The sequence below is a fragment of the Adelges cooleyi genome, unplaced genomic scaffold, assembly GCF_023614345.1.
Source record: "Adelges cooleyi isolate 19-005CV unplaced genomic scaffold, UGA_ACOO_1.1 ACOO_flye_CR_arks_rails_tigmint_CR_PRNA_247, whole genome shotgun sequence".
Classification (NCBI taxonomy): Eukaryota; Metazoa; Arthropoda; class Insecta; order Hemiptera; family Adelgidae; genus Adelges; species Adelges cooleyi.
The window spans coordinates 806,164-827,861 of NW_026095912.1; the positions used below are offsets into that span (position 1 = coordinate 806,164).

A 21,698-nucleotide genomic window follows, 5' to 3' on the forward strand; every position below is an offset into this window, starting at 1 on the left:
CTAAGATGCCATACTTAATCCAACGATAATTAAACCTAGTTAAGAACACCTACCCACGATAATACTCTTTATCTGCAGTCGGATTAAAATTACTTCACCCAAGTATATATAATATGATAAGATTACAAAATAATACATAACTAATGTAATGTTAATTTAAACAGTTAAATATATATATAGAGAAGTTTTATTAAGCTAAATTTTAAAATAATGTTATTGCTACTTGCACAATATTGGAAGTATAATTGCCGTTTATTTTTATGAAGTCTGTGCAGAATTTATAATCAATAATAAAATAAAATAAAGTACTTACGTTTTGCAGCTCATTAGATTACACAACAAATCAATATTTACTCATAGTAAATTTGAGAAACAATGCATATGGAAACGTTACATAAATTAAAATATTATATTCTAGGTAAACACCTGCAAAAGAGCGGACGAAAGCAGTTTTTCTGACAGCTGATTAGTCGTGATAAAAACCAAATGTTACATAACCTGAAATTATTTGTTGTGCCAAAACCAAATTCACGAAAAAACCCGCCAAAAGGAAATTCGTATTTTTAAATCAATAAAATTATTTGTATTTAGGTTTTTATTTATTTTATAATAATTGCGTTAAAATGTTAAATACAGTTTTATACTCGATAAATATCGTGTGCTTTCTATAATAATTTTATACAAGTTTTTCTTTTAAATTATATTAGATTATTATTATTGAAATAAAATGTTTGTTTAAGTATGGCTATAGTGTAAAAATTTAAATAAATTGTTTCTTTTTGTAAAATTAATAAAATTAAATAATTTGACAAAAATCCTTACATAATAAATGAAAACATGATAGTGTAAATTTAGTAGATATTGGTATATGTAGAATATACAATTAATCACTGTGCGCTGGAATTGTAGATTAAATAGTCGTGTTGTAATATTAGAAACTAGGAAAGCTCTGTCATCAATATTATACGAAAAACTTCTCTCATATAAATGTAATTCGTAGTTACTCAAGTGTCTGTGCGATTTTCAAGACAGACTCTCTGATTTCTCACATGTAAAGTATGATAAGAATTATTGCTCACAATGTATACTAATAGTTATTCTCATAATTTCTTCTTGTTATTACTAAGTATATAATATATTATAGTGATATTTGTTTATTACAATTCATTATAATGTTATGGTTTAATTAATAAAAATATAAAATCTAATATTTTATAATCCTAACCGATTTTTTTTTAGGTTTTACAATTATTGGCTAAAAAACAGTTGGGCGGTTGCAACGAAAAAAAAAAGGGAAATGTCTGTACATTTGGCAACACTGCGGCCGTGTGGCGCAACGCGTTCCCATTCGGCGGCGATCAAACGACCGCGGGCCGTCCCGTTTGAGACGCTTCCGCCATTTTACAGCGTCCGTTTGGTGATTGGTCAGGTACATGTTCGTCGAGGACGCGTAACCCGCGTTTGTTTCACCCGGTCTGAACGGTTCGTCGGTCGTGTCGATTGCGCTGTGCTTTTTGACGGTCAGACAATTGTTAAATGTTTATTATTGTTTATTATTACTGATAATTAGCTGTTATTGCAGTCGAATGTCAGAATTTTAATTGTGTATTATTCCACAGCTTCCGCCGAGCGTTCTCAAGATATTAATTGGTATTATCGTTATGTGATTCGCCGCCGCCGCCGGGTTTTGCTCGTCGTTTTGTCGCAAAGGAGTTTGTACACGACATAATGATATATGTTACCTATATATACCTACATAATAATATTATAGTAAGGTCACAAGAATATACCTGACCTAACCGACGCATAGTGTGTTGCATGGACGCCGGAGACATCATCAACGACAGTTGCGAGTAACGTATATAATTGTTATATTTTGTTTAATTTTCCACCATTTTACATAGTATATTACCATCTCAAAGTGTATTTTTACTCATATTATAATACTTTATTTGAGTTTTTCAAGCCGTTTGATACGATAATATGTCTTTGGGTACTACGTGACGTACATGGGTTTAAATAGATATTAAGCGATTATTCTCGTACCGTTAGCTTATTAATTACAGTGTTTGCGGTTCAATTAACATTTTTAATTACATCTGTTAAGCATATACTTCATATAAATGCAACTTTATGGAATTCCAAAGCGTTAATGTTCTAAATAGAGATTTTTTTCTCACTTCGAATAATGATTTGTAGATAATTAACCCATTATCCAGTGGTGACGTTGAAAAATAATGGCGCTATGCCAGGACCCTCTTGTCAATTTTATTATATCTCTACTGAAAAAAAACTAGAAACAAAATCGACATATTATATTAGAAAAGGTAAACGTTTGTTCAATCTAATCAGATAAAACAAAAAACGTTACAAGAATAATGTATTTCCGTTTGCAGATGTTAAATTTAAAATTAGCGTCGTTCTTTTATTTTTTACTCGTATATTTTTCTTTCTTACAAGTAGTTTTGAATGCCATCTTATAAAATCTGACTAAGAGGATCGGAATGCGCCAAATTTTATACGAATAAAGACTAAACTCAGTCACTTTCTGAAGTGTCTATCGAATCGATTTTTTGTTATGAAATTTAACATCTTGTACATGAGGGTTAAAAGGCCGATTTTTTGTTTTTATTTTCAACATTTTATTATAAACGTTTTTATTTTTATAATTATCTAGTTTTTTCTAAAAAATTTATCTAATTTTCTAACGGCTAAATCAAGAGAAAATGGCATGCTTCACATAAAAAAAAAATTAAAATTTGTCCAATAGTTATGTAAAAAAATGACTTCTACTAAGGTAATTTATTATCAAACTTTAGTCGTAACACTCGAAGAACAAAAAACTTTAATTGTTTTGTACCTAACTGTAAAAACTTGTTACTTTTTCATTCACCTTAAAATTAGTCAGCATATTATTTAATATAGCTCTTTCCGTTCCGCGCTTAATAATATAATAATTATTTGTACTCGTATTTAATTGATAGTACAAAACACTAGAGGTATATGACTTGTTTCAAATATTTACATTGCTGTGGCCTATCTCTATTCGCATTTAATCAATTCAATAACACAAAAGAAATAAACAAACGTCATAGTATAATAAAAATAATAATAATCGAAACTAAAGTTGTTTCAATATATTTCTTGTAAAATGATTTGATAAATGCATGCGTCACTCAAAATTTCAAAAATGTTAACTTTTTTAGCAAACTAAAAATATTTATTTTTCAACATTATGAATGACAAATGACAATGTATTTTGTAGAAAATAACGTAGTATAAATAATTTTTTTGCTTATACCAATATTTTGTTATAAGAAAAATTATAAACTAACATTTTTGAGATTAACAAAAAAATGCTTATATAGTGTGACATTAATTTTAGTTCTAGGAAAAAGCAATAATCATAATATTGTTTATGTGCTTTAATTTATCTATTTTGAACCAATTCATTGAGCGTGCCAATTAAAATACCATCCATTCAAATTTTGAGCTATTGAAAAAATTGAGACTAAAATAAAATTTCTTTCTAATGATTCTTAAAACACCGGCACTTTAAAAAAAAAAAACAGTTTATTGAACAAACAAATTTTCTATATACTCTAGAACAAAGAAACTAAAAACAAAAAAGGTTCGAGTTTCAAAACTAATAACTTCCTGAAAAGAAGATTAATCATTTTTGCTGTTTTTATCAGTAGTGTTTAAAATAATTATGCACACAAATATATACATTTTTAAAGACTGATAGTTAATAAGCTTTTAATAAATTCACTGCATTGTATGTAATTTATTATATATAGTACATTTTATTAAACATTTTTTTTAATACACATTTATTATTAATATACATTCAATTGTTGAAAATATTATATTTTTTTAGTGAAACTTTGGTTTTAGGATTTTTATTTTGACTTTAATAACATAGTAATGCAATTTCATTGAAATATTATTATCTACACGGTAAATTTGAAAATCAAGGAAAATATTTTGGTTTATATGTTTTAACAGATCTGCTTGGTTTGTCCGAAAGAAAAAAGGCGAATCAATCCAAGGACCAAATAAAAAAACGTATGATCGATTGATGATTTTTTGTTAATTTTTGTTTCATTTCCGGTTTTTTTCATCAGCAGGTGGACAGAGCCGAAAAAAATGTCAGGCACTCCGACGTTCGATCATAACTATCACAAATCTCATTTACCGGAAACTAGTGATGACCTTATCGTTTCGAATCAACAAAAATATGACCAGGAAAACCTCGAAAAGGACTTGTTTAAAACAAAAAACCCCAGTGTTGACCCGACAACTTTGAATGACTGCAATCGAATACATTTTTCAGACGGTCAACCGAAGATTTGTGACGTCGGTGTTGACGCTGTTACAGACAAACGAAACATGATTAAAGTGACCAAGAACTTGGGGAAATCAAATATCCAACGAGTAAACGATGATTTTCTTGAGCACGTTGGTGGTTTGGTCTCAATGAAAAACACTGAACGCGAAAATTCAAAAAATGTAAAAAACTCTGTTAAAAAATCGACCAGCAACACGGGTGGTAGAAACAACTTTTTGGTTATAAATCCGAAATCGTTGTATGAGAGTGGTGGTGTTCATAAAACGTCTGATAACGGACAGAGGATTGTTCCAACTAGCCCGCCGAGTTCAGTTATAGAAGAGCCGTTTTTAAATGAAGTTATCGTTACTTCTATACCTCCAGAGTCTCAGCTCCAGACAGCTAATGATAATTCGAATTCCGATGAAGGTTTAACGGACGTGGGACAAACTCAAAATTCTTCGACGTCCAATGTTCTGAATTTCAAAATAAATAAATCTATCGGCCAAATTGCCGGACAAGCACCAACAATTCTCCCATCGCTTGGAGTAGATGTAATTGCTGATGTTATGGTTCAGTTATTTAATCTAGGCCAAACAAAATATAATAAATTTATGTCTGTGGTCGATAAGATTCGAGAGGAAAAAGTTCTGGATGAAACTTATGATTTTTTACATAAGCAAACTCAAGATAAAACGACCAATTGTTACATACTTTGCCTCGACTCGACTAATCAGGTAAACCCAACCCAAAGGAAAGAAGATGTTGATGATTCTGACAAAGATAATAATACAATCACTGACAATGTGTTGGATCAAAACGCTGTAAATTCAGATAAATCAATACAAGAAATAAGTACAAGTTTTGACCGAGTTAAGTGTAAATATAATGTAACCGAATTAAAAGAACTAAGAATTATAACTCCGAAGATTGATGATCGTAAAACAAACAAACGCACAGAGAAAGTAATCAAATTGAAGTCTACGTTTGTTGGGCCATTATGTAAAAAATTAGCTTTTTGGAAAAAGGAAACACTAAGTGCGAAAAAAATAAAGACGAGAACACAAACAAGCAAAAAACTTAAGAAAAATTCTGACGTTATACTTGAGTCATACTTCGTCGGTTATGAGAATATTTGTCTTTCAAAAGAAGTTACTAAAAAAAATCCGTCAAAACATAGGATACTACATGAACTAAATACAGCGCCCACAATTAAAAGGAAGTCGCCAATCCCCGAAATGAAAAAAAACAAGCCTCTCGAAGAAGAAAACCCGATAAAAAAAAACATAACCCCTTTGTTTGTTTCGAATACTATCAAACCTAACCAAAGTAAATTTAATGATGCAAATATCGCCTCCGATATAAATGTCGCTTTATCAAATAAAACGATTCAGTCAACCGAGACACAAGTAATTACCGTCAGCCAGTCCAAACCATCTGAGAAATCAAAAAAACCGAGAAGGAAAAGGAAATCTGCTCTCGAGGTACAAACACCTGAAAATGAAAACGTAGCCCGTTCGTTAAGTGAAAAACAAGTAGTAATTATCCACGACCAGCCGGAAGAACCCGAAAAATCGCGAAAACTCGAGTGGATAAAAAACAAATCAAAAACGTCTCCGATAGTCAATAAACAACACAACCATATCGATAAAGAATATTTTCCAACGGCCAAGAACGTTTTGAAGTGCAAGTTTTGTCAATTCCGCGGCACCAATCTGCCAATAGTCGAACACTACAAAGAAATGCACAAAGACGAGGAAGTCTTGCCGTCCAGAGTGTCGGACACCTGCGCTAAAAAATTAATAAACGATTCTATAGCACACAAATTGGGATTAATGAATTGCGAGCGACTGGAAGAAAACCGGGTTGGACGGGGTAAACGCAAACGTAAAACCTTGAGCACCTTCTACACTTGTATATTTTGCCGTAAGACTATTAACGATATTGACCTTTTTTCCGACCACACGGCATCTCACACTGGCGAGTACAGTTATCAATGTGAATTTTGCCACGTGTCCTGTGCGAGTGCAAATCATTTGAAGGAACACCGCACAACGCATCCGACGAAGTACAGCAACACCCGTATGAATGTCTTCCGACTTGTCTACCCGAACCCCATCCCGGTCAAAACGCTGTACGGGTATCTGTGTCCGTTTTGTAATTACACTCAGTTGAGTTACACCAACATGATCAAACACATGGGCCGATACCATTCCGCCGAGGACAAGAAACCCAACGGCCGGTGGACCGTGATCCGGATCAATATGTCTTTCGACAAGTTTAACGTTTGGGACAGTGTGTCTAGTGTGGACTATAGCAATTTGGTTGGATGTCGACCTCCTCTTTACTATGAAGAAAATCTTAATTCAGTAACAACTGCAGCAAACGTTTCTGGTGGCGATACATCGAAAACTACCTCAATATCCTCTAAATATAAAATGAATCTTAACCGGAATCCGCTGAGTGATGATTTCTATGAAAAATTGCTCAACAATAATTTGGGTGAGTACATTAAAAAAAAAACCCCCGTTTAGTTAAGGCTGGGCGGTACATTTCGATATCCGGCTTACCAAAAACTATTTTAAGACATACATTATTATTTATTAATTAACAGCTTTACATTATTTTTAATTTTTTCCGCTTATATCCATGTCGGTGTTTTGAAACCAGCAGGGGTGGGTATAGTAGTATTAACGTAATGCTAACAGGGAGACTAAAATCAGTTTTACCCAGTTAGAAAAAAATAATACTCAAATAAAACGTCGCATCCACGAATATTTATTTAACTTGGGCAAATGTATAATAAAAAATATTCTTGTTTAACTAATAATGCCAAAAATATGTACTATTATTATTATTATTATTTGATTACTAATAATATTCTTAGAGGCGTGAAGGGTTCATCTTATAAATCCACCTTGGTCAGAACTCAAACGTTGACATGGACATAACCGAAAAGATGAAAAATAATACAACGATCAATAAAAGCTAGAACTATGTATATCCGATATCGTAAACACCGCCTGATTTAATTCAGTCTTTTTTTTAAATATGTCTTATGACTGGATGGAATGAGAGAGAAAAGGACGAAAAAAATCTAGTGATAAGAGAACGGGGTGAGAATGAAATGGTTATAAGGCGAAATCGATAATGCCTGGACAAGAGATAAGATAATCGATAAAAGAATAAGAAAATAAACTGGTCATAAGAGAAATATTGATTTTTTTTTTTTACATTTGTCAACAATTTTATTCATTAACAGGTGCGACATCATCTACTGATACGGCCAGTCCTAAATATATGTTGAAAAAAAATGTGAGAAACTGTTACTTTTTCAACTTGTTAAGTTGTTTGCAACTCAAAGCCGTTGTATTGTTTCAATGTCTGGTGCCAAAATGCATGGGTAGTTCGTTTTCAACAGTCTTGTATAGCGAGTTCCTTAAGCATATCCAGATGTGTCACGAGTCGTTGAGTTGGAATGGAGTGTGCAACGTTTGTATAGGCCAAACTAAACCAAGTACGGAACGCTTATACATGCTGGACGCTCTACAACACTTGGTTCAATTCCATTTGACTTTATGCAAAGGAAATCAACCATCTACGGGTATGTAATATTTTAGGATAAAACCGGTTCGATCTATTCAATTTCCTATCAATCATTATTTGTCAATTCTCTCATTATTTATCTTTTATCAGTCATCCGGGAATGGTCGATTTGCCCCTTTTTACCATTACATTCCCACTTCATGTTTACAACTATTCCATTCCCAGCCTCCCAGCCATAGACATATTTGTGTCAATACATCTTATAACATACCTAAAATTAAATGCTTTATGAATGATTTTTATTTTTTTTATAGCCAACGCAATCGTTGTGAGCGATACAGAACAAAATGAAAACGCTAAAAAAGATGCGATTGGACAACCTGCAACGGCAGTGAAACTACGGGTTCGCCATTTACCCGGCGACAAGCTTTCATCTCCTCGTAAGTTAACCTTATCGTGTAGAAATTTAGTAGGTTATTATTATTAGCTTTTGGGTAATTTCGCCGAAAGTAGGACATATTTTGTGCCCATGGCAAATCGTTAATATGGTTCAATAACGAAGGTAAAAAAAAAAAAATCAATAAATAGCCATTTCCTCGCACTCCTGGCAATTGTCCCATCATCTATGACTGATCAAGGTCGCTTACAATCTTGCTACATTCTTACTAAACCAACCATAACGTTGATTTTGTAAACAGTATATTATCAGTAAAATTGTAGTTTTTACTCAGCCCACTCCCTTGTCAATCATAGGTCACATCACGTGGGTAGTTTTGACTTTTTTTTGGACATTAGAATCGGGCGTTATCTGACAGTACACCTGTATCATTAAAATTCGATTTTTTTGTACCAAAAACAACTAAAATAATCACAGTCTTTGTGAAAAATATTATATCCCTGTGCCTCTTGGAATTGGGCTTATGGCTTTATATGGTAAATGTAAAACAAATTGTTTCTGTTGGCTATGGTCCGTTTATAAGGAAGAATACAATATATAATAATCTTATTTATGGATTTTTTTTTTTTAGTAAACGTTTATCCACAAGAGACAAGCCCAAATATTCTGCAATTGTTTGATCAAGATTTATCTGTTGAATTTAATGACAGTAACGCAGGTAAGGTCGTTAATGGTGTAATACAAAATTTATTATAAAGCAACTAGAAAGTTAGCAAACGGTTTTGGAATTAATTTTTTATTTGTTAGCAACACATCACTGGAGTTGGGCATTATTCGAATATTTTTTTTAACTAGATTTTTATTTTTATTTTTAAATATTTAGAAAAAAATATAACAAGTATGACAAAGAAAGTTTTTTAAGTTAGTTTTTGATTTAGATTTCAAGATTAAAAAAAAATTTATATTCATTGTTTTTGAAAATTTATTTCTAATTAACTAAGATGACTTATTATGTAAACATATATATATATATATTTTTTTTATTAACTATTTACCATTAAAAATAGTTTAATTTGAAATAAAACAATTATTTATTGTTTTATATTATTCAATTTAAATGATGCCTAAGATTCAAAAATAAAAACAATTATACTAGTTAAATCTATAATATTATTTAGTTAATTAATTTTTGTTTTTGTTTTAACAAGATCTAACAAGTATTGCAGACGACAACATTGTATCGGATGTTTCTTCTTTTCTGGAATCAAGTGTGTATAAATAATAATTATATTCTGCTTGAATATAATACTTTGCTAAATTATATAAATATAAAAGTTCAACTGGTTTAACTAAAAAAATGTTCCCTTCTCAATTTTATAATGTACTTTCAATTTATTTTTTATTGTATTTGTTCATAGTATACAATTTAAAACTTTTCAAAAACTCAAATGGAAAAAAAATGTTTTTTTTAACATTATTTTTATATGAAAAAAAAATCTCACTTACGAATTTGATTACTTAGAGTGTAATTTAACAAGTATTAAAATCTGGTACTTGTAAAAATATTTCAATATTTATGAATAATTTTAATAATTTGAAAATATTGTTTTTTAAGACAATCAAATGGATATTTCTGACAGTAGAACAGCTACAAACAACATTCGAATATATAACGTGAGGACATTAAATGAGGTAATATTTTTAATTACTAATAGATAAGTTATTAGTTAAATATTTTTACATTGGTTTTTAGTCTTTAATTTTTACATTACGTTTTTAGATTTTTAAATCCGATTCAAATCAACTTTTTAAACTTTAAATTATTTTTTTGAATTTCGAATAATTTGCAGAAAAGTTTGACAGGTCGATAAACAGTTTTGGATATTTAATTTTAAAGTAATTAAAGTTCAAAATTTAGGACGACAGATAAAAATAATCCTACACTTCAAACCTTTCCTTTCTAAATTTTAAACTTTAGTAACTTTAAAAGTTATTATCCAAAATTGGCTCAGTCAAAATGTTCAGCAAATTATTTTTTATCTAAAAAGTCATTTGAATATAAACGTTATCATTTAGGTGTTAAAAAGTTTATTGATGGCTGGGAAAAAAATAAAAAGATAAAAATTTGAATATTTTCTAACATACTAAAGTAACATGTTATCCCTAAATGTTTAAAACTTCAAAATTTCAATTATTTTATGAAAAAAATAGCGTCTTAAGTTAAATTGATCGCCCTGTTTCAATTATATATATATATATATATATATATAACAACCAAAGTATTTAAAATAGTTGAAATAGTTGAGTGTAAAAATAAGATAATTTTCCGTTTTCGACTTTTTATGAGTTTTTACCTCTTTTTTTTTTCTAAACATTTTCATGGAGATTCCAATTTGAAATTTACACATTGTAATTAAAAAAATTCAGTTTTCTGAAAATTTTTTTAGAAAAATTCTTAAATTTTAAGCAAAACGATAACACCAACTTTTTAAATTATAAACTCAATTTTAATGACTTGATTATTTCACACAAGGAACTAGTTTTTAATTTTTTTTATAACTATAAAAAAACCGATAAAATAGAGGGGTCAAGACAAAAAACTCATTATACTTTTTACGACCAGTGAAGTGGCAGAAATGAGCCATTCGGTTGTTGGTTGTTTTGTCGAAAAGTATACTGGCCGAACAAATTTTCCAGTAAACCGTACCTTCTTTTTTGTGGAAGCAAATATCGGTGTCGATAATAGTATCTTTTTCTTCGGATTCAACATCTGCTTAAAATACTGAACCTGAACTGATTTCCCTATTTGAATGTTACATGATTTTATACAGTTCCAGGATGACCATGTTAACGGGAAGAGTGTTTCCAATGAAAATATCAAAAGTGACGATAGTGATGATCAACAGATCGTCAACAACGGGCAGCTGATCGATGGCGAATTTAAGTTAATGGACACGGACGATACAAAAATTAATGAAACGCGATTTGAACAATGTTACAATGAAATGTCGAAATCCGTTTCCCTACACACGATGACCGTCCCGAACCGATTGGGCCTTTTCAAATGTTTGGAAAAAAGGTGTAGACGAATTTACACGGATGTCAAATCGTACAAACGACACATGCTCGTCCATTACACTCAACCGAAACCGAAACAAAGTAACTATCTTTACCATCCATATTTATTATAATGCGTTAGGTAGGTATAGCTGTATTTTTTTTTTTTGCAAAAATCTTCTTTAAACGTTAAATTGTGATAAGTAATTAAAAGTTCAGTAATTAGGGCTAATTTTTCGGGTAGTTAATTTATTTTTCGGACCATCACAGCTTATCTGACAGCGATTTAAATATTGGTTATCACGGATTATATGTTAATGGCTGGATACAAAACATGTCATGTCAATGCTTTCAATTACAATTGGAGATAAGAGTTAGGAGATACGTGATAAGATATGAGTGATAAGAGATAACATATCTATGAATATTTTTCCATGGAAGGAGGAATTAACTAGGTTTTTTTCGTCTAAACGTATTTACACAAAACAGAAAAAGGTACTCTTATGAGTGATTTTAATGATAAAGCACTTACATTGAAAAAAGATATAGTGCAATATGTTTGTATACGTTTTACATTATAGAAATTACACAAGTCAGTATGATGTTTGCAAAAACACTTTTTTTTAACTATAATATTTGTAACTTTTTTCTAATTGGTATTTTAAAAAACTCATGAGGTTCTTTCAAGCTTAAACTCTGCTGTTATTTTAATTTTTTTAAATAAGATTTTTTATTGTAACTGACACAATTTGTCGTATAAAAAACTATTTTTTTTTTGTAATCGACGGTTTTTTTTTAAATGGTAAATTTTCGGTGTAGTCAGAATTTCCTACCATTTTATTTATTTTTAAATTCGTTAAAAACAGTATTATAAGTTAAAATTACTTCAATTTGACTTAAATACAAAATAAAATATTAATTTATAATTAATGATAACTTTATATAAACTTACCATAAAAAGATGGCTTTAATGGTATTTTAATAATAAATAATTATGTATTTTATTTATTGTTTTTTTAAAGAAAATGCTCAGTTTTTTCTTGTTGTTTTAGAAAGAGCAGGCGAACAATACAAATTGTGTTGTTATTGTTATAAGCCGTTTGACGATCTAGATTCATTGATCGATCATGTCGTCGAGAAGTACGCTCATTGCCTATACTTTTGCCAGTATTGTTTGTACCGTGCATACACACCGGCACATGTTTTGGCCCACGAGGTAATACAATACTGTTAAAATATACAATTTTATACAACCGAACAATACATAACATTTATTGATTGTTAAACATTCAGACGAAATTGCACCCTAAACGCAAGCCTCTAGTAATACAAATGGAAATCGACGATCACAGAGGTTTGCTAAAAGAAAATGTGTTGCCTGTGGATTATAGTAAATTCGTTTTGCCTTATACTTGCGATCAGGGTAAGTACCAAATACTATTATTATTATTATAGTGATTACACTTGATGATAACGTTTATTAGACATATTATTTCTTAAACCATTTTCTTTTTCTATTGCACATCCATCGCATTTTCTACTTCAGCACTATTTTTCTTTATTCTCTTCCAGCTTTGTTCATCGCCATCAAAGCTAACCATTTTCATTCTGGTAATGCCAGTACAGCTACTGGTAAAAATCACTCTACGTTTATCTATTGTTTTTAATAATTGTGAGACACAATAACTATGCCTTTTTTATTTGGAATAAACCCCAAAATGTGTACGGGGTGATCACTTTATCGTAGAAAACTCATTTTCTAAAATGAAAATAAAAGCTATTACATTTTTGTAGCTAATTTTATTTTTAAGGACGTTTTAATTTATGTTCATTTTACAATATGTTTGATAAGGTAGATAATGACAAAAGAGGTTTTGTCAATGCAAATATAGATTGGGGGTTGGACACATTGTAGTCATTGTTTAAAACGAGAACAGAGCGATTCTTGGACCACTAATTATCTCATAGGGTTGAATAAGAAATTGCATTTTTTTTTATAAGAGTTTAAAATTTAGGAGGATAGTGCGCGCAGATAAGAATAATACTACACTCCACTTTTCCTCTTGCCCTAAACTCAAAACTTCAATAACTTAAAAAATAGTTATCCGAAACTGGTTATCGACCAGTCAACATGTTTAGTACATTATTCTTAATTTAAAAAGTTAATGAAATGTAAGCGTTACCATTTAAGTTTCAAAAATGGCTATCAAAAAAAATAAGTGGGGAGGAGGGTAAAAACCAAAAAATTTTGAAAAATTGAGATCACATTGTATAAAAGAATATTAAATAAAACAGTTAAATTTCTTATTACTCTATTAAATATTGGCGAGGTCCGTGATAAAAGAATCACCTTGTATAATCATTACATGGGTCGCTTTTGATACTTTGCAAACATTTTTTTTTTATTCTTTTGATATTTTATAGAAAAAACCTGTTTGTTTTCCTGTTATGTGGTCGATGATTTTATAACTCACTTGCAAGACGTGCACGGAAAACGTGATACGTTTAGTTGTTACGAATGCACTAACCAGTTCAAAAAAGAATGTAATTTTTCTTTACGTTGGTCGACAAGTATTAAAACGGTAAATTGAAATTGTTTGTACTTATGTTTATTTTAATATATATATATATTATAGATAATATAATTTTTTTTAAGATTTACTCTCATTCACGTTGTCAATATTTTTATCCTAAAATTTAGCTTTTAAAAATGAAAAAAAAACACTAAATTTGCACTTAAGCTAAGCTAACGAAATTTGAATATTTTAAAATTAGTAAATATTTTTGGGACTTCTTGGGGGGAAAATGGCTGACGGGTAATGTAGTAGCTGACATTTTTAAGAGAGGAAGATAGGGTTGGAAGGAGATGGGACGGAAATGTGCTGGTGATAAGAGAAAGTAGTTAAATTCTGGATAGGAGATGAGTGATTAGAGAATAGCTGATAAGACCAAGGGGTTGACAGTGTACACTCAAAGTTTAACATGGTGGATATACTTATCACTAAAAAACGTGGCGGCCATCTTCACATTTATCAATGAGTATGATGTTATTTCTATACATTAGTTGTGTATAGATATAATTTTAGGTTAAAAGAGAAGACGGTGGTCTCCATCCGAAAATCATTGCTTACATTAAGTGCCTCTCTCTGGGATAATACATGTGCATGTTCCAAATGTTTCTGCTTGTAGAGTTGACATTATTTTTTTTTTATGTCTTCCAAAGACTTTGTTACGTTTATAATAATTAAAGTATTTTATTATACATTTAATAGCATTTCGAAGTTCACAGCATATCCACGTACCAGTGTATTTTCTGTTTGTTTGGAGCGGACAGTACTGAAAAAATAATACTACACATGGCGATGGAACATTTCGTGCATGATTTAATATGTATCGAACGTCGGTTGAAGAACGATTGCAGCGTACGTGTCATACCATACACAACTTAAGGGTTTACCTAAAATTAATTAAAGACATATTACCGTTTACAGGATTCAACGAAAATCGAAAATCTAAAAATCGTTCGATTGGAATCGAGCATAGACAAAAGTATTTTAAAAAAAATGATTTTACCCAAACCCTTTCCGGAAATCTCAGCGGGCCTAACCGAACAACAACAGACACAATGTACAGATTCCATCGACGACACCACGATAAGTACACCGTCGTTTAATCATTTATCTTCTTCTTCCGACAACCAAAATCCTGTGACGTCGGTAAAATCACCAACGACAATGGACGATGGCCAAATGATAGCTCTAAGAGACGATGAAGTTACGCGGCCACAGTGTTCCGGTTTGAAGAGAAAGCGTTCGGTTGAAGATTCAAATGTGAGTTCAAGCGTTTCTAAACTAATAACCACCAGTTAAAATTATAAAAACCAAACATGTCGTGGGAGGGTAAGGGGAGAGGATGGGAACCGGGAAGTGATATGAGGGAAGGGCGATGATATCTATATTAATAAATGTGAATGAGAAGGAATCGATAGTCTAAAAGAATCGGCTGATGAGAGACAGAAAATCAGCTGGTCACAAGACCTGTTCATGTCTTTCGTTCTAGGGAAATGTATATGTCTTATTCAGAATCAGTAAAATTTAGCGTTGCTAACTATTTATTGGAGAAATAGTAAGAGAGCAAGCTGATTGGAGATGATAAAACATTGATAAAAAACGGAAAAACAGCTGACCATAAGTCATATTCATGATCCACTATGTGTTTTCTTTTAAGGGGGAAAGATAGAAATTTCTTGATATTATAAACCAGTGTAACGGTTATACAACATTATTTTTGTTATTCGATTTGACGGTATTGTTTTTTTTTTTTTAGGCTGTTGCCAGTTGTGAAAAATCCGTTAAGACGGCTAATTTATCACTAAACTTATGCAAGAAGCGTTTAACGTTCACCCCGAGGACTGCTGACCAGATTCCCAAGTTACATATTCTCTCGGAGCCACTCAGTTGTGGCATATGTTTGTACAGCACTAAAGTCCGATCGAATCTTGTAAAGCATCTCGAAAGTCACGATAAATGCCAGGATTTTTCTAATGTAGAAATCTTGAATCCAGTTCCATCCATTGGAAATTCCACACAAACCGTTTACAATGAAAGTACCTTCAGCAAGTTCACACGAGCAATTTGTTGCTGCTGAGGTAATGAATACTAAATGTATTATTATTATTTGTCAATTACGCACAATGCTCATAAATTGAGATAATTATCTTTCGTTACCTAAAGGGAGATCTTAAGTCGTTGCCTTTAATAATTACAGTAAGTTAAACTTACCAAGGTGGACGGGTTAAAATTCATCTTTTGATCGATAACAAAAAAACGTCTATCCAAACGTGTAGACGAACTTCTAAACCGTCAATTATAAGTTCTACATTTTCCATAACAATTATGAAATTGCACTTAAAAAGGTACCCAATGATGTGGGGAAAGTTCTATATAAAATAGACAGCTATTATAATATTAATTTCTAGATATATGAGCTGGTAAAAAATCATATAGTACTACACTGTATTTTACTCGTTGGTTTTTTTTTTAAATAGAGGAGATTATAAAAAACCTAAAAGTGATGTTATGTTCAAAGAATGAAAGTTTAAGGAAACAACTAAAGATTCCCAAAGGTTTCATACACACAGTGCAATAAATTTATGGTTTTTTAATGTATTTAAAAATTAAGATTTATATTTGAAAGAAAATATACTCAGTTACGCAAAGATTTATGATTTTAAAACGGGTTGTTATAATTTTGAAATCATGTAGGTCTTTTTTATGTTAACCAAGAGTGAAAAAAATTTCTGATACGCAAACATAAAAATAATGTTTAGTAAGATTTGGCGTGAGACGACAAAAAAAAAAAAAAAAATTTAATAGTTTATTGTTTTCCACTCGACATAGTCTTAAAGCCAAATTAAGATTTCAAAGCCCCGCATTTGTTGGTTATTAATTTTTAATTTTAAACGGTCCTGTAATTATTTTATGTTCAAACATTTAATTTGCTTTTCCAGTCTCTTATTTGTGTATTGAAATCGACATAAAATTAAATCACTTATAGATTTATCGACGTTACGAGTTACTTGTTTTTTTTTTAATTTCATAATTGTGAAGGCGGCTGTTGGTTTGGTAATAATTACTGAAAAATTTGTATGTAACTTATTGCTTAGACCCAGACCGAGATGGATATGAAAAACTGTGTTGAAATATCGCTGCCGGTGAACTTAAAACACGAGTCCTATCCGGAGTATCCAAAATTTGTCAAAATACCGGCTCGATACATGTGCCCCGTTCGAAATTGTACTTTCACCGGTGCTAATTTGAAAATGTTCACGGACCACTTGGCAGTGAAGCACGTTGATTGCAGTTATTTTACGTGAGTATACTATTATATATAAAAAAACGGGTTGTTAAAAATGTTTATAGTGTAACCAGATATATAATATATATATAAACGTATATGCCTCCTAGATGTCCGCATTGCCCGCGGGATTCCAACCATAAAATCAGTCTAAACGAGATGGGCAACCATCTTACGTACCACGGCAACAGCTTGTACCGTTGCTATTATTGTCCGTACATACACTACTTCAGCACCCAAGTCAAGTTGCATTTAAAAAATGAACATTTGTGTCGGACCCCGAAAGAACGTCTGTCCAGCTTTATCGTGATCAGAGGAAAAGCCAAATCGGATAACCGTCAGGGTAATGTTTTCGTTGTACTAACTCTATCATTGCACGAGGTCTGTTTTTATACAAATTTTAGACCAAAATAGTCGATCCACAAAATAGTGGATGGTCCAATTTCGATTATGTAAAAAGATTCGAGTTCTTTGGCTACTTTACTATGTTGTGTAGGAAACCGATTTTCATTTTGCAAATTGCAATTTCTTGTAATTAAATAAATACATTTTACAATTTTCGCAGCATTACTGAATCGACCTCATAGTGCGAAGCGTCAAACGTAAAAAAAAATACAAGCCTCTTTCCATTTCCTCAAAAGCAGTGATACTATTCGCAATGTGACCCGCGAAGTGAAAATTAAAAATGTTTCTCATAATATATTTTATACCTTTATAGAGCTGTCGTCGACCATCAGATGGACTTGCAATATTTGTAATACTCACATGTTAGCGTCCCAGCAAGAAATCGAAGAACACAACGCTCGTGTACACGCCTTGACGAAAACTTACTCATGTTCCGTGTGTTTCTTTGGACACGACAACCCGGAAACGTTGAAGGAACATTTTAATGCAAAACACCCTTTGTTGAATGTGGAATACTTCCAAACATATAGACAAGTAAGCGTGAACGACGGTCTGCCACGAATGAACCTAACTAATTTTCTAGTCGCTAAATAAAAAAATTGGCCATTTAGTTCCCGTAGAGAAATAGTAAGAACTAGAGAACCATAGATTTCACCTTAAAATAATTACACATCACATTTAAAATGGTTTCTAGATCAATATTTGTCATCGTATCCTTAACCCCTTAATAAATAGATCCCCTTGGAATGATTCGCCCTGTGTTCAAAATCCTGACGTCATTTGTCATAGCCGCTATTTATTAAAAAGTTAAACTTATGATCTCAATTTAAATGTTAAACTGTGCTGTGTAATTGTTTTCTTTAGTTCAGTAATTAGGAACCTGTTCAGGTAGTTAATTCGTTTTTTGGACTACCGCACCAAACCTGACAACGATTTAAAAATTTGATTTTTCATCTAAACATGTTCACGCGAAACAGAAAAATGTTCCCTTCAAAGTGATTTTAGATATTAAACACTTATATTGGAACTTTGTATGCATTATCTCAAATGCTAGGCCTGTATGATAAATGCAAAAATAATATTTTTTTATCGATTTTAAATCTTTGTAGTTTTTTTCCCGATTGATATTTTGAAAAACGCATACGAGGTTCCTTTGGAAATTTTGTCCTTTATTTTTTTCTTTTCGTCGTTGGCGTTTTATCTCTAAAATCACTTCAAAGGTTACTACTTTTTATCTGATCAGCGTAAACGTGTTTGTACCATTGAAAATCACCGATAAGACATGGCAATTAATAAGGTAAAATATTTTTCTTTGTGTTCAGTCGGAGCCGGCGACCGTTGCATTAAAAAGGCCCGTGGAATCGCCTATCGACATACCGGCGAAGAAGGTCCATCGCAAATCGGTTCAAACAGACAATTTCGACAAAAACGCCAGCCTGGGAACAATCAAATCGAACGGCCATTACTTGTGTCCCAAATGCAACGAGTCCCACACCGAAGACGTTGGTCGGTTCAAAGAGCACGTGTACCAAGAAATCGATTACAAAACGTAAGAGAGACACGCGAAATCCATTAATTTTTTAATCATCTCATCCGAGAGTGGTTCGCTTTAAAGCGGTCTCTGTATGCGAAATATTAATGTTATCTAGTCGGTAAAAATTGTACGATTTACAGGAATTACCCAAGTCGTGGGTTTCGCTTTACAGGCCAATGAGACAATACTAAAACCACCCTATTCATACTTATTAATATTAGGAAATATAACATTTATTATTAGCGTTGTAAAACAATAATGTCCCGCTTACAATTTTGCCAATTGGAAGTTTAAATTTGTTCGCATATTACATGTTGAATAAATAAAATATAGAAACAGAAAATTGGGGTGAACTCTGTAAAATACACAAACCTAGCTGCCCACGAATTATTATTATCGGCTGTAACCAATTAATTGGTAAACTAAAACTAAAATAGTATACATTTTTAAAAAATGGTTTTTTCATATTTTTAGAGTTAATTATTGCTCGCTAATATTTTCCCATTGTTTACTGTTTATGGACAATTTGTACTTTTCCTTGCATAGATTCCCCAATTACAATTTTTTTGTAATACATTACAATGCTGCAACACTTTTACGTTATATTTTAAAAACATTTAATTTCTTTGCGAGGATGGGAAACTCGAAGAAGGCCCTCTTTGATTTTCTAAATGAAATATATTTGTTTTAATTTTTAAGAAAAAAGGGTACACAGAACAAAAGGAAAATATGAAAATTATCCAAAAGGACAATTAAAATGATTAGTTAGGTTAGTATAGATCATATAATGTGTTAAATAAAGCTGTAACACCATTTATAATGCCTTGTACTCGGCAACGAAGTAATCAAGAAGACGACCGACAGTGTGGCCACTTTTAACAAAAAAAAATATTTTCATTATGTTTTACTTAATGCCAACCATTCGGTGTTTGTACAGACAGTGGAAGCGTACGGGATGTGGTGAGATTTCGGATTCGCTCAAGGATTTGAATTGTTGGGACAACCACCATGGAACGGGAGACACTTATAAACTGGTCGAAGACGATCAGCACAAATTCAATTGGGTAGGACTGATTTTAATTGGTTTTAAAATGTAAAAAAAAAAATGTTGTCTTTTTACAGGTTCAACCGGTTGTCAAATATCAGAGGAGGTCGTTGAGAATGTTAAACAGAAAAGCGCAGTTAAAAGAAAACGACCAAGAGAACAAAGTGTTGATCAACGAAAATTATGCGTTGGCGTTTGAAGATGCAAGTGATATTGATATAGAACAATATAACAATAAATAAATATATACTATTTTAACTTAAAGTGATAAAGTCACTTTGAAACTAACGCTTCGATGCGAATTTGCTGTATTGGCGGTAAGATTACAAAAACCTATAAAAGAGCATTGTGTGTAAAGTACTTAAGGTTAGGTGGGTACGATTAAGGTTGAAAATTTCTCATCATCTCTTCAGTGGTTTGTAATAATATCAGGTTTAAGAGATACCACTCGGTCTATTTATAAAATATACTTCACAACATTTAAATTTAGAACTTGAACTATAGTATATACTTAATAATAGTAAGTAATGAGCATACTTTGTTGATTGCCATTTTTGTCAGACTATCACTGTCATTTCTATAGGATAATATACACTTTTCCCCCATCAAAACTGCGCGGTATAAAAGAATGCAAGGCCAGTGTTAACTGTAAATTTACCAAATTACCAGATTGTAGAGAGAAGAACTTTATCAATGGGATAGTGGATTTTTTTGTTTTTGATATCTATACTTAATATTTTTTTATAAACAAAGGAAAAAAAAATGTTCACTAATAAATAATTTTGATTGTGCTTAAGTTGTTAAAAAACGCTAATCCAAAGATTAAGTTCTTCTCTATGTATTGTAAAAATTGTGTACAGTCACTGTGTACAATTAAATTAAAGGTGGGTATCGTCCTCTTAAGCTGTTATTATTTTTCGATATTTTAGAATAGTTAAAGCAAAATGTTTTGTTAAAAAAATAAAAATCTATTTTGTTAAAAAAAATAGAGCCTTTGTGGGTTATAGAAATTGAAAAATAATAGGAGAAAAAATAAACACAATAATAGACCCCTCTTTCCTGTGTTAATCCATTGAACAAATTAACAAATTTAAGCATAAATGTTGAGTTTTAGTTAAAATACAATGCCCCTTAATATTATATAAGACTACATACCCAAATACCCGTTGGTAAAAACAACACCTTCTCAGCTATACGCATCGAAGCCAAAAAAATAATTAAATAAAAACAATATTATTTGAAATAATATGTTGACAATGTAAAAACCGTTATTGTGTTTTCAGATGTTGCGGTCAAATCAAAATGATGATAACCGATTTTGGAACAAACCCTAAAGTCGTGTTAAAGAAGTACCGGACTAGAAATTAATATATATATATATATATATTTTTTTTTTTTACCAAAAATGTATGTACACCGATTGAAAAATATTGTGATCTCTTTAAATTTGTCTATTTCCCATTTATATTTACGAGCCCTTCTTGACATTTCTCTAATTAGAGAATTATTCCCATTATGTTATCACTCT

General features: G+C 31.3%; 1 protein-coding gene across 1 annotated transcript; it reads left to right on the top strand.

Annotated features, from left to right (window-relative positions):
• The first annotated feature begins 1,777 nt into the window (after positions 1-1,777).
• On the top strand, positions 1,778-20,412 carry LOC126836927 (uncharacterized). The gene is given in 22 exon segments (XM_050570645.1): positions 1,778-1,853; positions 4,009-4,068; positions 4,128-6,832; positions 7,593-7,934; positions 8,191-8,316; positions 8,905-8,991; positions 9,482-9,541; positions 9,889-9,965; positions 11,105-11,432; positions 12,383-12,546; positions 12,624-12,753; positions 13,755-13,912; positions 14,603-14,752; positions 14,822-15,160; positions 15,657-15,905; positions 15,907-15,978; positions 16,996-17,201; positions 17,297-17,529; positions 17,905-18,125; positions 18,914-19,140; positions 20,063-20,189; positions 20,248-20,412. Coding segments are annotated over 22 exon segments (6,261 nt in total). The 5' UTR covers positions 1,778-1,818.
• Positions 20,413-21,698: the final 1,286 nt, after the last annotated feature.